The sequence below is a fragment of the Watersipora subatra genome, chromosome 9 (assembly GCF_963576615.1).
Source record: "Watersipora subatra chromosome 9, tzWatSuba1.1, whole genome shotgun sequence".
NCBI classification, from domain to species: domain Eukaryota; kingdom Metazoa; phylum Bryozoa; class Gymnolaemata; order Cheilostomatida; family Watersiporidae; genus Watersipora; species Watersipora subatra.
Genome location: NC_088716.1, coordinates 30,880,688 through 30,899,452, shown reverse-complemented (window position 1 = coordinate 30,899,452; position 18,765 = coordinate 30,880,688). Strand labels below are relative to the sequence as shown.

Sequence of the window (18,765 nt, the reverse complement as noted above, 5' to 3'; positions counted from 1 at the left end):
AGCATTAAAAGCAATATGTCGACCAGCATTAAAAGCAATATGTCGACCAGCATTAAAAGCAATACGTCGACCAGCATTAAAAGCAATACGTCGACCAGCATTAAAAGCAATACGTCGACCAGCATTAAAAGCAATACGTCGACCAGCATTAAAAGCAATATGTCGACCAGCATTAAAAGCAATATGTCGACCAGCATTAAAAGCAATATGTCGACCAGCATTAAAAGCAATATGTCGACCAGCATTAAAAGCAATATGTGGACCAGCATTAAAAGCAATATGTGGACCGGCATTAAAAGCAATATGTCGACCGGCATTAAAAGCAATATGTCGACCGGCATTAAAAGCAATATGTCGACCGGCATTAAAAGCAATATGTCGACCGGCATTAAAAGCAATATGTCGACCAGCATTAAAAGCAATATGTCGACCAGCATTAAAAGCAATATGTCGACCAGCATTAAAAGCAATATGTCGACCAGCATTAAAAGCAATATGTCGACCAGCATTAAAAGCAATATGTCGACCAGCATTAAAAGCAATATGTCGACCAGCATTAAAAGCAATATGTCGACCAGCATTAAAAGCAATAACAACAAACAAGTAATCTTACCGAATGCCACATATCAACTTGTGCCGTAATGTTCTCTTAACCATTTCAGCGCTTTCCTGAAAATCATCTTTCTTGGTTGAATTGAAGTTTTCTCCATAGAAAAGCACAGCATAACTAGAATGATGTCCTAAAAACCATTAATGGGAAGTCATTCCAACCATTATAAATGATCCCACGACCAAACATGACCGAAGTGAGTGTTTGGGAGCTTTATGATAAATGCCTATGTGCACACAACTCCCGAAAATTATTCATCGACACCGTCGCAAACCCTTGTACCGAAATCTCATCAATAAAATTAACCATTTTTCAATGGAGTCGTTTAAGTATAATAACGATACAAAACACATATAAATCTATTTAAATATGTTACCAAGTCTTTATTATTTGTAGACAATATCCTAAACCTTATCTATCTGATCGGAACATACACAAATAGACAGATTAATTTGGCCTGAAATCGCAATAAAACACTTGAAAAGATTTTTTTAATCGTACTAAGACCGGCCAACGATACACCAATAAAGCTGTGCGACAGATAGTAGAACTATTAAGCAGCGCGCATTTCATGAGAAAAATGTGTTCATTTCACCAGTCCATAGCATTGTTTAATTGCCAAAGGTTTCTAACATTTTTCCGTTTTTAATATCTTGCAAAAATATTTAATTATAAGAATAATTATTCGATTTTAAAAAAACTAGAAGTTCCCCTGTCATACAGTCCACGGCCTGATAATGGAATAACTGATAATGAAAAAAAGAAATGGTAGTGCTGGTTGTTGAAAAAGTACGTAGTTGTCAGCAGGAATTGACAGAGTATAGTGTAAATGTTTCTAATTACATCCAGTACATGTGAGCTGTTATATGTTGTTGTCAAGTCTGCCTAGAAGGTTGTTACGCAGTTCTTGAAAATCAGGATAATCTAAAGATTGAAAATGAGGAATATGATGAAGGGGGCACCATTGGGAGGAGCAATATTGTTTTGTGCAATATTTTCATGGTCAATCATGTCCATAAAATCATGATCATCATCTGGAAACAAAGGGGCTGCCAAGTCCATGTCATTTACATCGCCTACAACATCTACTAAAGAATTCTTTGAATCAGATGAGTTGTTGTTATTAATTTGAGTAGCGTGTTGTTGAACATTAGCATTTGATGTTGATGGTTGTTGTGAGGACCTTCTATTTATCCTCCTATTGAGCTGTGTTAATTGAGAGACACGCCGGCCACTGCGTCGGCCACAACATGGTGTTCTGGGAAGTTGTATGTCTATGGTAGTTGTCAAGTTGTTTTGAAATTAAATTCAAAAAGTCAATTATGCAAAACAAAAGGTTGTGAAAAACTCACATATAATCTACTACTATCTCAAACCTATGTTTTACAACAATAAAATAAATATTAATTAAAGCTGTAGGCCTAACCTAATGTAATGTATGTAATTTAACAACAGCAATAAGGAAATATGTTTATTATATCTCTGAAATGCAATATTAGAAGCAAAATGGCAAGCTGCTGTGTAATATACACAGTTTGAAAGTTGGTTGTGTTGAATGTAGAATGGTTTTGATAGCGATCTTTAACAGAAAGCAAGTATGAGCATTCACGCGTCTGGAAGTTTTCTGCAAACTGGAGCAAAATAAAAAAAATGTTCTCGTCGTAATACTAGCTGTATCATTTCTATCATATACCTAAAGTAGTACTAGCTGTATCATCTCTATCGTATACCTAAAGTAGTACTAGTTGTATCATCTCCATCATATATACCTAAAGTAATAATAGTTATCATCTCTATCATATACCTTAAGTAGTACTAACTGTATCATCTCTATCATATACCTAAAGTAATACTAGCTGTATCATCTCTATCATATACCTAAAGTAGTACTAGCTGTATCATCTCTATCATATACCTAAAGTAGTACTAGCTGTATCATCTCTATCATATACCTAAAGTAGTACTAGCTATATCATCTCTATCATATACCTAAAGCTAATACTAGCTGTATCATCTCTATCATATACCTAAAGTAATACTAGCTGTACCATCTCCATCATATACCTAAAGTAATACTAGCTGTAGCATCTCTATCATATAACTAAAGTAGTACTAGCTGTATCATCTCTATCATATACCTAAAGTAGTACTAGCTGTATAATCTCTATCATATACCTAAAGTAGTACTAGTTGTATCATCTCTATCATATACCTAAAGTAGTACTAGCTGTATCATCTCTATCATATACCTAAAGTAATACTAGCTGTATCATCTCTATCATATACCTAAAGTAGTACTAGCTATATCATCTCTATCATACACCTAAAGTAATACTAGCTGTATCATCTCTATCATATACCTAAAGTAGTACTAGCTGTATCATCTCTATCATATACCTAAAGTAGTACTAGCTATATCATCTCTATCATATACCTAAAGCTAATACTAGCTGTATCATCTCTATCATATACCTAAAGTAGTACTAGCTGTATCATCTCTATCATATACTTAAAGTAATACTAGCTGTATCATCTCTATCATATACCTAAAGTAGTACTAGCTATATCATCTCTATCATATACCTAAAGCTAATACTAGCTGTATCATCTCTATCATATACCTAAAGTAGTACTAGCTATATCATCTCTATCATACACCTAAAGTAATACTAGCTGTATCATCTCTATCATATACCTAAAGTAGTACTAGCTGTATCCTCTCTATCATATACCTAAAGTAGTACTAGCTATACCATCTCTATCATATACCTAAAGCTAATACTAGCTGTATCATCTCTATCATATACCTAAAGTAGTACTAGCTGTATCATCTCTATCATATACTTAAAGTAATACTAGCTGTATCATCTCTATCATATACCTAAAGTAGTACTAGCTGTATCATCTCTATCATATACCTAAAGTAGTACTAGCTGTATCATCTTTATCATATACCTAAAGTAATACTAGCTGTATCATCTCTATCATATACCTAAAGTAGTACTAGCTGTATCATCTCTATCATATACCTAAAGTAATACTAGCTGTATCATCTTTATCATATACCTAAAGTAGTACTAGCTGTATCATCTCTATCATATACCTAAAGTAGTACTAGCTATATCATCTCTATCATATACCTAAAGCTAATACTAGCTGTATCATCTCTATCATATACCTAAAGTAGTACTAGCTGTATCATCTCTATCATATACTTAAAGTAATACTAGCTGTATCATCTCTATCATATACCTAAAGTAGTACTAGCTGTATCATCTCTATCATATACCTAAAGTAGTACTAGCTGTATCATCTTTATCATATACCTAAAGTAATACTAGCTGTATCATCTCTATCATATACCTAAAGTAGTACTAGTTGTATCATCTCTATCATATACCTAAAGTAGTACTAACTGTATCATCTCTATCATATACCTAAAGTAGTACTAACTGTATAATCTCTATCATATACCTAAAGAAATACTAGCTGTATCATCTCTATCATATACCTAAAGTAATACTAGCTGTATCATCTTTATCATATACCTAAAGTAGTACTAGCTGTATCATCTCTATCATATACCTAAAGCTAATACTAGCTGTATCATCTCTATCATATACCTAAAGTAGTACTAGCTGTATCATCTCTATCATATACCTAAAGTAGTACTAGCTGTATCATCTTTATCATATACCTAAAGTAGTACTAGCTGTATCATCTCTATCATATATCTAAAAGTAATACTAGCTGTGTTTCCCTTGTACATTCCTAAAGCAGCACACATCATCTGCAACCTACCTAGAGAGGCACTCGCAGTCTCATCACATTTGGGGCAGAACAATCTTTCTCTATTGATGTAGCACTGAAAGCAGTAGAGCTCACAAATATCTGTACATCTCATCTCATTGTGCACTTTAGTTTTCATCTCTGAAATTAAAATTGTAATAAAAATTGCAAAACTATTTTAGCTGATGTGAAACAGAAAAAAAACATAGCATTGCAAACAAAGAAAGGTCATCAGTAGGTCATCTGTAAATTAATAACTAATAAACTTTAAATCCCACAATGCTTTAAGCAGTCCACAAATTGATACAGTATTTTTTGCCAATCAAGAACAAAAATGATCTTTTTTTGCTAAAAATTGTGATCTACAAACAAATCGGTACATTCTATCATAATATCATCGAAAAAAGTTTAACCTATTCTCCTGAAAACATAGTGCCACACCTCTTGTTTCTTATTGGACGCATCAAAGTAACAACAGTACTACGATTGTTTATTTACTATTTCCATGATATGAATGGTCATAGAACTTTTAACACGCATCTTGAACTACCAAAAGGCCTTTACATATTTTTACCTTGAAATCCTACAATATCTAAAATAGATTTTTAAAAACTTTCATATTATTTGTAATGAAATAATTTTTTTTAATTAGCAAAAAAAAATGTTTCTGAAAAAACAGTAATTTCAAATTTTGAATAAAACCTCTTAGAGAAAATTCAGGCAAACTGCCTGAAGCACATACATATTTAGCCACAAGCACTGAGCAGCTTGTACTTACAGAAGGGAAAATAATTCGCTTTCACGGCCATGAAGCTTGTGGAGGCACAAATCTGCATAGTATATACTGCGCGTGTACAATGTATACCGTAGATACATTTACGCTATATATTGTACATACATGTACAATATGTATGTACAAGCTATACATGTATGTACAATATATAGCGTACATATGTGTACTAGTTAACTGTCCGGCGTTGCCTGGGTAATAAAAAACGTCTTTAAGCAGAAAATTTGTTTTTATTTAACCACAGTAAACATTTTAACTTTCAAACTTCATATCATGAGAAAAGTGTTCAGTGCAGTTCGAATAAACTAAGAGAAAAAATAGGAAAACTGAAAAAGTGTTTAAATGTAAATGTCAAATAATTAGCAAGTAATGGCTAGATAAAGTCGGCTTTGCTACAATTACATTGAAAAACTATTTGGTATACAATTATAAGATTTTAAATCATTTCAGTGTTGGCCTCATCAAACGAATATATCGAATATAGTGGTAGAGAAATCAATAGTAATTATTTAATGCAAACAGGACTTCGTGAACTTAATCAAAAGTTTATATACGTGTACATGTTAAAAATTAGTAACAGAACAATATGTTAACAATATGTTAACTTTTGTAACTACAGTTATCTACAGCAACTTTAGTGTATTTAGTGGTTATTATCTGCAAGAAAATGTAACATTACAATGTACTATGTGCAGTCCGTACCATGGGAAGTATTTACCTTTGAGATAGACGTATAACATAAATGTTGAATATAACTCTATAGCATGAATTTAGCTTGCTAAACACATGCTTGAAGCTATTTCAGTATGCATTTTACCAAACTGAACTTCAACTTTGTCATAGGTTAAAATTTTACCACTCATCTGTTTTCATACTCAATTTGACTATAACTTATAACAAATAAGGCTGAACTGAGAGAGAGCTAGCGTACAATCTCTTTTAGGTGTTGTGTGAGGGATTTCTGCGAATGGCATATTCACATTTTATTATTTCGTCATAATCAGTACACCGACAGCCAATTTTTACTTTCGAAAAAAGTTTTGGTTGATATCGTATGGCAGGACAAAGTCGAAAAACATTTGTCCCTGTATGGGTAAAATGGGAAAGACATGTTCCACATAGTGAGGCAAACAAATTCTTACAACAGGGGCATTGTGACCTGAGCCTGCACTGTATTAATTAATCATTTAACTTGTGCAAGTGCGAAAAGGATATATATACTGTGGTGGGAATGACAAGAACTTAGCCAATGACAAGAGCTTAGCCTTGTGGTTATGCGCGATTGTTAGTAAACTTGCAATTTGCATATTGTGAGTTCAAATCCAGTGCGAAGGTAATTTTTTATTGCTAATACGTTATCGCCATAACTGGACAGACAACAAACTTTGAAATTTATATAGATGTACAATATATACAGCATAAAAATGTATATAGTGTATGTAGTGAAAATACATGCATGTACACTATATACAAATACATGCAATATAAACAGTATATCTATATAAATCTCAGTCTGTGTGTATGTAGTTCAGTTTATGCAGCTATTAAAATATTGGAATTGAAAGCTCACATTCTGCTGGATTTGAACTCATGAAGATCGCAATGGGCAAGTTTCAAACTGTGCATTTAGCCACCAAGCTACGCTGCTCTAACACTCTTATCCCAAATCTTATACGTTTTTCTAGATTGCACATGCTAAATGACGTATTCATTAAAACTCTAATAACTCTATGAAACAAGATGCTTTTTTTTCTTTTTTTGTTTCCATGAACTTCTATTCCCAGTTTTTCGTAAGGTTCAATTGGTAAAACAGTAAAAGCTCAATTTAGCTATTACTCGCTAATTATTTCACATTTACATTTAAACACTATTACAGTTGTTTCATTTTGTTTCTTGATTTATTTGACCTGCACAAAAGATTTTCATCCGGATATGAAGTTTGAAAGTTACACAAAGTTTGACAAAGTTTAAAAACCTTTACAGTTGTTTTGTCTTTTCTCTTACCTAATTAATATAAACTGCACAAATCACATTTTTCATTATATGAAGTTTGAAAGTTGAAACGGTAACTGTTGTTATATGTCAAAATAAAAATAAGTGTTTTGTGTGAGGACTTTCATTACCAGGGCAACGCCGGGCATTCACCTTGTACATGTATATACAGTAGAAACTTTATATAGTGCATATACGTGTATATACAGTAGATACTTTATATAGTGCATATACGTGTATATACAGTAGATACTTTATATAGTGCATATTCGTGAATATACAGTCTATACTTTATATAGTGTATATACGTGTATATACAGTAGATATTTTATATAGTGCATATACGTAAATATACGGGATATACTTTATATAGTGCATATACGTGTATACACAGTATATACTATATATAGTGCCTATACGTGTATATACAGCAGATCCTTTACATGTATATAGTGCATATACGTGAATATACAGTATATACTTTATATAGTGCATATACGTGTATACACAGTAGATACACTATTTACATGAACACGCTATATATGCAGTATATACAGTACAGTCATACCTCAAAATACAAGTGCCCAACATATGAAAAAATTGAGACATGAGCAAAGATTCGATCAAGTAACTGTCTTGAGATACAAAAAACTTTTGAGATACGAGCATACGAAAAAGTTCTCGATAGACACTAAATTGCCAAGTGTTTTAGTGAGCTAAATTCATTTAAGTTAAACTCAAAGTTTTTTATGTTACGTAGCATCACAAAAGTCTAGTGCACCAAACGCATTGCTGACAAATCTCTCTCACACCGCCGTTAGCCACTACGTCTGTCTCGAAGATAAAAACTCCATGCAGTACTGTACATTATAGCATTGTTACATTATATTGCAGATCATAACCACTACATAGATAGGCAATTGTTTTGTTTTGTGAGCGTAGTTAGTAGTTAGTGAGTTAAAACAATTAACTCGATTAACAATTAATCATACTATCCAGTTTTTACATGTTTTCTCATAGTATGGGAATAAATGAATTTGTATTTAATTATTTTTCATGGAAGTTATTGCAATGAGATATGAGCACATTGACATGAGCTCAGTCCCAAAACAGAGTAAGCCTGTATGTCAAAGTATAACTGCATATGAATGTATGTACAATATATACAGTATATAAATTGATATAGAGTATATGCTTTATATAGTGTACATACAAGTATATACAGTATATACGCTAAATACATGTACATAAAATATATACAGTATATACATGCATGTAAAATTTATACACTATACACATTATATGCATGCGCATGCTATAAGCTTTGGAACGCTAGATTCTAGCTAAGATTCATACAGAGAGCACTAAAAATGAACTTTAAGCAGATATACAAGCTATAGTTGTTAGTTCGCTATTAGTTGGGAGAGAATTGGATAACATAGGCAAACAAATGTGGACCTGTGGAACACAGCGTATAAATTTGTTGAGTATGTGCTTACCTTGAGGACAAAACACACCCAACAGAGTGGATGCAACCGTTAGATAGCATCTTAAGAACACGCTAGCCAAAACTGTTAGCTATGCCCTCACCTCGAGAATATATTAGGCACAACTGCCAGATATATCTTTACTTTGGAGACACAGTAGACTCTACTACCAGATATACTTTCCCCTTGGAGAAATAATAGATACAGTTGCCATGAATATACGAAGCCTCAACTTAGGACACAGTGGACCCAACTATTAGACACACCCTCACCTCGAGAACGGAGTAAACACAGCTGCCAGACACATCCTCACCTCAGGGACCCAGAGAACAAAACTATTAGACACACCCTCGCCTTGGGGATGCAGAGAACACAACTATTAAACACACCCTCACCTTGGGGACGCAGAGAACACAACTATTAGACACACCCTCACCTTGGGGATGCAGAGAACACAACTATTAGACACACCCTCACCTTGGGGATGCAGAGAACACAACTATTAGACACACCCTCACCTTGGGGGACGCAGAGAACACAACTATTAGACACACCCTCACCTTGGGGATGCAGAGAACACAACTATTAGACACACCCTCACCTTGGGGATGCAGAGAACACAACTATTAGACACACCCTCACCTTGGGGAACACAGAGAACACAACTATTAGACACATCCTCACCTAAGGGACACAGAGAACACAACTATTAGACACACCCTCACCTTAGGGGACACAGACAACACAACTATTAGACACACCCTCACCTTGGGGGCACAGAAGGCAAGCTTGACAGTTGGCCACTTGTTCGTTTTCCAAAGGATGATTGTAGGCTATATAATCTTCAGGTTTTGATGATGAAATATAGAGTTCCTGAAATGAAGATAACAAGAGTGTTTGCATCAGATGTGATCTAAAAATGAGGAACAAATTAATCTAAAGAGACTAATTAAAGAAACCTCCAAGTCTTGCATTGCCAAGTAAAACCAATGGCAATAATTGGGAGGTGAGTGCTACTAGTGCCCCTCCTCAATAATCTTTAGCATTAGTCCACCATTTATTAGTAACCTAACATATAAGTATGATATAAGCACTAACCTATAAGTATGATATAAGCACTAACATATAAGTATGATATAAGCACTAACATATAAGTATGATATAAGCACTAACATATAAGTATGATATAAGCACTAACATATAAGTATGATATAAGCACTAACATATAAGTATGATATAAGCACTAACATATAAGTATGATATAACACTAACATATAAGTATGATATAAGCACTAACATATAAGTATGATATAAGCACTAACATATAAGTATGATATAACACTAACATATATGTATGATATAAGCACTAACATATAAGTATGATATAAGCACTAACATATAAGTATGATATAAGCACTAACATATAAGTATGATATAAGCACTAACATATAAGTATGATATAAGCACTAACATATAAGTATGATATAAGCACTAACATATAAGTATGATATAAGCACTAACATATAAGTATGATATAAGCACTAACATATAAGTATGATATAAGCACTAACATATAAGTATGATATAAGCACTAACCTATAAGTATGATATAAGCACTAACATATAAGTATGATATAAGCACTAACATATAAGTATGATATAAGCACTAACATATAAGTATGATATAAGCACTAACATATAAGTATGATATAAGCACTAACATATAAGTATGATATAAGCACTAACATATAAGTATGATATAAGCACTAACATATAAGTATGATATAAGCACTAACATATAAGTATGATATAACACTAACATATAAGTATGATATAAGCACTAACATATAAGTATGATATAAGCACTAACATATAAGTATGATATAAGCACTAACATATAAGTATGATATAAGCACTAACATATAAGTATGATATAAGCACTAACATATAAGTATGATATAAGCACTAACATATAAGTATGATATAACACTAACATATAAGTATGATATAAGCACTAACATATAAGTATGATATAAGCACTAACATATAAGTATGATATAAGCACTAACATATAAGTATGATATAAGCACTAACATATAAGTATGATATAAGCACTAACATATAAGTATGATATAAGCACTAACATATAAGTATGATATAACACTAACATATAAGTATGATATAAGCACTAACATATAAGTATGATATAAGCACTAACCTATAAGTATGATATAAGCACTAACATATAAGTATGATATAAGCACTAACATATAAGTATGATATAAGCACTAACATATAAGTATGATATAAGCACTAACATATAAGTATGATATAAGCACTAACATATAAGTATGATATAAGCACTAACATATAAGTATGATATAACACTAACATATAAGTATGATATAAGCACTAACATATAAGTATGATATAAGCACTAACATATAAGTATGATATAAGCACTAACATATAAGTATGATATAAGCACTAACATATAAGTATGATATAAGCACTAACATATAAGTATGATATAAGCACTAACATATAAGTATGATATAACACTAACATATAAGTATGATATAAGCACTAACATATAAGTATGATATAAGCACTAACATATAAGTATGATATAAGCACTAACATATAAGTATGATATAAGCACTAACATATAAGTATGATATAAGCACTAACATATAAGTATGATATAAGCACTAACATATAAGTATGATATAACACTAACATATAAGTATGATATAAGCACTAACATATAAGTATGATATAAGCACTAACCTATAAGTATGATATAAGCACTAACATATAAGTATGATATAAGCACTAACCTATAAGTATGATATAAGCACTAACATATAAGTATGATATAAGCACTAACCTATAAGTATGATATAAGCACTAACCTATAAGTATGATATAAGCACTAACATATAAGTATGATATAAGCACTAAGATATAAGTATGATATAAGCACTAACCTATAAGTATGATATAAGCACTAACATATAAGTATGATATAAGCACTAACCTATAAGTATGATATAAGTGCTAACCTATAAGCATGATATAAGCACTAACATATAAGTATGATATAAGCACTAACATATATGTATGATATAAGCACTAACATATAAGTATGATATAAGCACTAACATATATGTATGATATAAGCACTAACCTATATGTATGATATAAGCACTAACATATAAGTATGATATAAGCACTAACATATATGTATGATATAAGCACTAACCTATATGTATGATATAAGCACTAACATATAAGTATGATATAAGCACTAACATATATGTATGATATAAGCACTAACCTATACGTATGGTATAAATACTAAACTATAAGTATGGTATAGGCACTAATCTATAAGAATGTAAATCTGTAAAAAAAATTTCAAAATCATGGTAAAGTTCCGAAGTGTTTGCTTAACACTGCTTAGAAAGTTCAGGTAGCTCTTCAGTAAATAAGGAACAAAACAATAAAAGGAATTGTCCATGAATATTTGTGAATCTGAACATCTACGTAATCTCTTTCATCCAAACTGATGTGAAAATAGGGCAGACAAATCCCAAAACAAATCACTCGAATCAAAATTTGAAGAACTATTTAGTTTGAGCATCTGGTTATATCGTAACGAACAAGCTTCACATGCTGAAGTTTGACTTCATTTTAGCCAGCATCCTGATGGAAATTCTTCCTGTGGGTTAAAAGCAAGTGAAACTTATTAATCTACATGTAAATATTATTTATTTATTTTTCTAAGGCAACTCTTACATAATAGAGGACATGTGTAGGTAATATCATGTGTAGGAGGTGCTATCATGTGTAGGAAGTACTATCGTGTATAGGAGGTACTATCGTATGTAGGAGGTACTATCATGTGTAGGAGGTACTATTATGTGTAGGAGGTATTATCATGTGTAGGAGGTACTATCATGTGTAGGAGGTACTATCATGTGTAGGAAGTACTATCATGTGTAGGAGGTACTATCATGTGTAGGAGGTACTATCATGTGTAGGAGGTACTATCATGTGTAGGAGGTACTATCATGTGTACATAAAAAGATGACTTCGGTTAGAGTTGGTGCAGCCTTCAAAAAATAGTGCAAGTAGCAAATACAAGCGTGCTAGTAAACAATCATGATCTTCAAGCGTGCTAGTAAAAACCAATAGCATTTATACAAACACTTTAAGTGTGTGTCATAACTGGTATAATGAGTATGTGCACAATCATTCCATAGTGCGGCATAGACAGCGTAGCGTATTAGTTAGCTCGCCTGTCTGCAGAACTGGAGGTTACGAGTTCAATTTCAATGCGAAGCAGGCTATTCATTCCTAGACTTTTCCTAGACGCCATATTATCACTGGACACACGAATGACAGGCAACAAACCCTGAGAATTATAGACTATGACAAGGGAAACAATGTCAAGTTCAACAATAAATAACTTGTTGCAGTGTAAAAAAAATTATGCAGAAACACAAACGATGAACGTTCGCAAATGCTAAGGACCTGCATGATACAGTTTATAAAATGTTAAAAAACTAGATTGAAATTTAAAAAGAAAGGCCATGATGCTCACCAACAGTTGAGCAGTTTGAAGGGAAAGGTCATACTCAAACTTCCTGTCATCTAGATGGTAGATCCTCGGTTGAGTGGAATCCAATCTCAAACAGAGTTCGGCAATCTCTAGACAAATGAGAATATCTCCTTACTATACTGTGCTTATTACATACGCCAAAAGAACAAAGACATCGAAAATATTTTCACAACGCCTAAAAGAGACGCGACGACCAATTTATCTCAGTTCAACCATTCTTGTGTGTGAAACGGTAACATTTTCCCTTTAAAGCCGGTGGCAAAGTTGGAGTTGCAATCCCTTCAAACAGAAGATCAGTGAGTCAGACAACTTCCCTTAACCTGCTAACAAAATCCACTTCATTAAGAAACGTCATCGTTCGGGCTTTTTTACCTGATAAGGTTGGTAAAGGTTGTAAACAGGTCTGCTAAAAGTTATAGTAAAAGCGAAGACAAAAACTAATAAGCGCTAAAATTTTAGTGATAAAAAGTTGAAACTCAGTAAAATATTTCAAAATACATACGGAAACTTAGCTTCAAGTGCATGCGTTTAGTAAGCTAATATGTGAGGTGAACTCAACGTTTATGTTATATGTACGTCTGTCTTGAAGTTAAGAAATATTTATGGTACGTATGCACACGGTAAATTACAATATTACATTTTATTGCAGATCATAATCACTGAATATAATAAAATTACTGTACAAACTATAGTTACTGTGGTTAACATACTATTTTGTTACTAATTTTTAATATGTACAGCATTTATAGAAAATATTGACGATTTTTACCGAAGAATCTTTGCATTATATAATTAGGATGGTTTTTATACTGTTTAATACGATTTTTTCACCATACGACATCCAACCCTACAACAGATTAAAATCCTATCCTGAGAGTGCACTGCACTGTACATATTAAAGATTAGTAAGGAAATAAAATGTTAATCTTAGTAACAATAGTTACCTGCAGTAACTTTATTGTATTTAGTGGGTATGATCTGCAATAAAATGTAACATTATAATGTACCATGCACAGCACGTACCGTAGTGAGTTCTTAATTTCAAAATAGATGTACGTATAACATAAACTTTGAATTCACCTCAAATATGTTTGGCTTACTAAACACACGCACTTGAAGCTAAATTTCAGCTTAATCAGTATTGATGTACCATTGTTAATATAACCGGGTCTACGGTCATGCTACCGTAATACCAATATATTGCACCTTACTTTTACAAACTCGCGTTCCGTGTTCACAACTCGAGTTGCACAACTCGAGTTGCACAACTCGAGTTGTACAACTCGAGTTGTGAACACGGAACGTGAGGCACTGTAAGGAACGTGAGGCACTGTAAGGAACGCGAGGCACTGTAAGGAACGCGAGGCACTGTAAGGCTGTGAGGCACTGTAAGGAACATGAGGCACTGTAAGGAACGCGAGGCACTGTAAGGCTGTGAGGCACTGTAAGGAACGTGAGGCACTGTAAGGCTGTGAGGCACTGTAAGGCTGTGAGGCACTGTAAGGCTGTGAGGCACTGTAAGGAACGCGAGGCACTGTAAGGAACGCGAGGCACTGTAAGGAACGCGAGGCACTGTAAGGCTGTGAGGCACTGTAAGGCTGTGAGGCACTGTAAGGAACGCGAGGCACTGTAAGGAACGCGAGGCACTGTAAGGAACGTGAGGCACTGTAAGGCTGTGAGGCACTGTAAGGAACGTGAGGCACTGTAAGGCTGTGAGGCACTGTAAGGAACGCGAGGCACTGTAAGGAACGTGAGGCACTGTAAGGCTGTGAGGCACTGTGAGGCTGTGAGGCACTGTAAGGCTGTGAGGCACTGTAAGGAACGCGAGGCACTGTAAGGAACGCGAGGCACTGTAAGGAACGCGAGGCACTGTAAGGAACGCGAGGCACTGTAAGGAACGCGAGGCACTGTAAGGAACGTGAGGCACTGTAAGGAACGTGAGGCACTGTAAGGCTGTGAGGCACTGTAAGGCTGTGAGGCACTGTAAGGAACGTGAGGCACTGTAAGGCTGTGAGGCACTGTAAGGAACGCGAGGCACTGTAAGGAACGCGAGGCACTGTAAGGAACGTGAGGCACTGTAAGGCTGTGAGGCACTGTAAGGCTGTGAGGCACTGTAAGGCTGTGAGGCACTGTAAGGCTGTGAGGCACTGTAAGGCTGTGAGGCACTGTAAGGCTGTGAGGCACTGTAAGGCTGTGAGGCACTGTAAGGCTGTGAGGCACTGTAAGGCTGTGAGGCACTGTAAGGCTGTGAGGCACTGTAAGGAACGTGAGGCACTGTAAGGCTGTGAGGCACTGTAAGGAACGCGAGGCACTGTAAGGAACGTGAGGCACTGTAAGGAACGTGAGGCACTGTAAGGCTGTGAGGCACTGTAAGGCTGTGAGGCACTGTAAGGCTGTGAGGCACTGTAAGGCGCCATACTATAACTTTTAGTAGACCTGTTTAAAACAGTTTTCAACCTAAATCTGCAAAAAAGCCCGAACGATGCAGTTTTCGTAATGATGTGGACGTTTGTTAATGGGTTAAGAGAAGTTGTCTGACCACCGATCTTCTGTTTGAAGAGAACGCAACTCCAACCTTGCTACTAGGTTCAAAGAGAAAAGGTTACCGTTTTAACATAAGAATTGCTGAACTGAGATAAATCGGTATTAAATCTCTTTCAAGCGTTGCGAAAATAGTTTCATGTTTCACTTGGTAAGATGAAAAATCATATATCAGGGTAATCGTATCCTGAGGGTGCACTGTACTGTAATAAGTATCTCTTTACCACACACTATATCTCCTTACTACACACCTTACGTACTGTAACAAGTATAGCGCTTTATTACACACCAATATACTGAAATAAGTATATCTCCTTACCACCCACCTACAGTATATACTGTAATAATTATATCTCCTTACTCCTATATACTACAACTAACTGTGCTTCCCGGCACTGCCTGGTATTAAAATTCAGCTTACAAACAGTGAAAGGTAATGAATTGCCTGCCACTAGCTATTAGCCTGGCACATTGCCAATGGAAGATTTTAGTAAGCTTCTTAATGAGAGCGATTTGTCTCACGTTCCGCAATCACCCTGCGTTGTAAGCAAAGCCATTGTTCATTTGCCCCCATATAGCGGCATATATTGGCTAGTGAAGAAATCAATCTTTGTGACCTAATGGTTATGGTGTTGGATTGGGAAACGAGAGAGTCCGAGATCAAACCTTCTTCGGTGCAGATTCTTTATTCCAAGATTTTAATACCTATAGCTGGAGTGACAGAGATACTTTGAGATATATATAGATTAGCATATCTCCTTGTTACAGACCTTTATACTATAATGAGTGTACCTTCTTACTACACAGTATATACCCATATACTGTAATGAGTATATTTTCTTACTACACACACACATGCAGTATAAATACTCAGTTATACCTTTTGTACCTGCAGTCTGTATCAGAACAGCTATACTGTACATGCAATGTTTATAGTGAAATTACATCCCACATACCTACGATAAGTATCATATGTTCTGTACTCACCTATATACTTTTCAACATCTGACTTGATGTTTTGGAGCCCAATTAAGCGATGCGCTTCTCCTTCAGAAGCCATTAGAAACTCTTTCAATTCAGAAGCAAAGTCGGTGTAATCTTTAATATGCTCAAAGTCAGTTGTTTTTGGCCACAGTAGGTTGAGTACTTCCAAGATATCTAAAATTCATTCAAAGGCAACAAGTAAAACCTTCGTATCTGCTGTTCCAAAGCCCCTCAAAACTCGTCACAACTTCGCCGTAGTTTTATAACATACTAATACATTGACAGCCGTGCGCTGAGGAAGATCGTCATGTGTAATCGGTATCAGCACATTATTCTGACATGCTGCATGGTGGTCAATGCAGGCAATAGCATGCCCAACTGTTAAGCTGAATGGCAGTTTGAATCCCATGTGATGCATTCTTTTTTCTCAGAATCCCACCATGGCTTTGGACGGACAGACATGGCTCTTTTTGAAGTAAAGATTGTTTTTTGTCTTCAGGTACTTATAAGCATATTGTCTAGTATACTTTTTCAATTGTTGAGTTATGAGCTTTGGAAATCAAGATAAGATTGATGAGTTCAGCTGCAAGCCATCAGCTGAGTCAACAGAGTTTTTATTTGATCAGGTACATTTCAACAAGTATGAGATGTGATAGAAGAAGCAAATGTTGCACATATGCTGCACATACACATGCTGTACACGCACATGCTGCACATACACATGCTGTACACGCACATGCTGTACTAAAAGGATGATAATATAGGCAAAACTGTTTCTGACTAAAAAACCACTGATATACATGTAGATATACTAGCTCAATGCCCAACATTACACGGATAATCAAAAACAGCTTATAAACAGTGGCAGGTAGTGTAGTTGCCATAGGCTAATTTGACTAATTAGCCAATGACAAAATTAGCAAATTGGCTAATTTGAGTAACTTAAACTATTAACTTGAGCTTGTCTAAATATTTACCACAATAAGAGAAGTGAAGCCAGCTTGTGATCATCACGTTACACATCATGATCTTTCAAACAATCATGATCTTCAAGCGTGCTAGTAGTAATCAATAGTACTTTCGTAAGTGCTTTAAGCATGGATATTTTAACTGGTGTAATGAGTATGTGCACAATTATTCGTTCACAATGGAAAATGGGCATATCTTTACTGCTTCTCTAATAATCAAACCACTTGAGTGCAATCCTAAGTATACATTTCCCAAATACATAAGTATACAGTTCAATGAGCATAATACGCAATAAGCAACAACCAACTGCTGTACGGGACTGCCAGGTGCTCTGCTGTCTTGGCTCATCCGTACTCCTTTTATACATCTTTGAGGTAACAAGCTCCGCCCCTCACTCACAGAGGCCAACCTGGTGGCCGACTCGGTGGCCCTACCGAGGGATATACTTCTGGCCGAGACAATGGCCAGTTCGATCGCTCCGTCGTTCCCGGTCATCGAGGAGGGGTCAGGTCGAACTCTTTGTCTCACCTCAGTAATCTCTCTGAGTTACCTCCTCGTGCCTCTGGGCCCATTGATCTGTCATCACAATCTTTCCCCAGTAGAGGCCATGGAAGCCTTTAACTCATTTCCAGAAAAAGAGATCAACTGGCCCAGAGCTAATGCTGTTGGCGGCCGTGCTCAATATGACGGACCTCCTGCTTGGCGAAACCCCGGTCAGCATCCCTGGGTCTCCTGACCCTAATCAAGTCAGTAATTCATTGGACCAACTCCTGCCAGTGGTGTCTATTCTAGAGGAGCTGTCTAGTCCGACGTTCCTGGTGGTTGTGTAAGAGTTGGTCAGCTGATACCGTAACACCCGAGCCAGTCAGTCCTGATGAGCTCAGGACAAGGCGGAAAGCAGGTCAGAGTTGCTGGTCGATTAGTAGCTGGCACTTCTACTCCAAAAGTCAGTCGCTCAACGACTCCAGGTTGTCGT

At 35.3% G+C, this 18,765-nt stretch overlaps 1 protein-coding gene across 1 annotated transcript in view; it reads right to left on the bottom strand.

Moving 5' to 3' along the window:
- Nucleotides 1-18,765, bottom strand: part of LOC137404971 (uncharacterized) — a 62,727-nt gene that overhangs the window by 26,724 nt on the left and 17,238 nt on the right. Inside the window, exons 6-10 of the mRNA XM_068091199.1 lie at nt 16,824-16,994; nt 13,278-13,384; nt 9,436-9,541; nt 4,412-4,540; nt 614-740 (exon numbers count right to left, since the gene is read on the bottom strand). Coding sequence (XP_067947300.1) covers nt 614-740; nt 4,412-4,540; nt 9,436-9,541; nt 13,278-13,384; nt 16,824-16,994 — 640 coding nt within the window. The remainder of the gene's footprint in view (nt 1-613; nt 741-4,411; nt 4,541-9,435; nt 9,542-13,277; nt 13,385-16,823; nt 16,995-18,765) is intronic.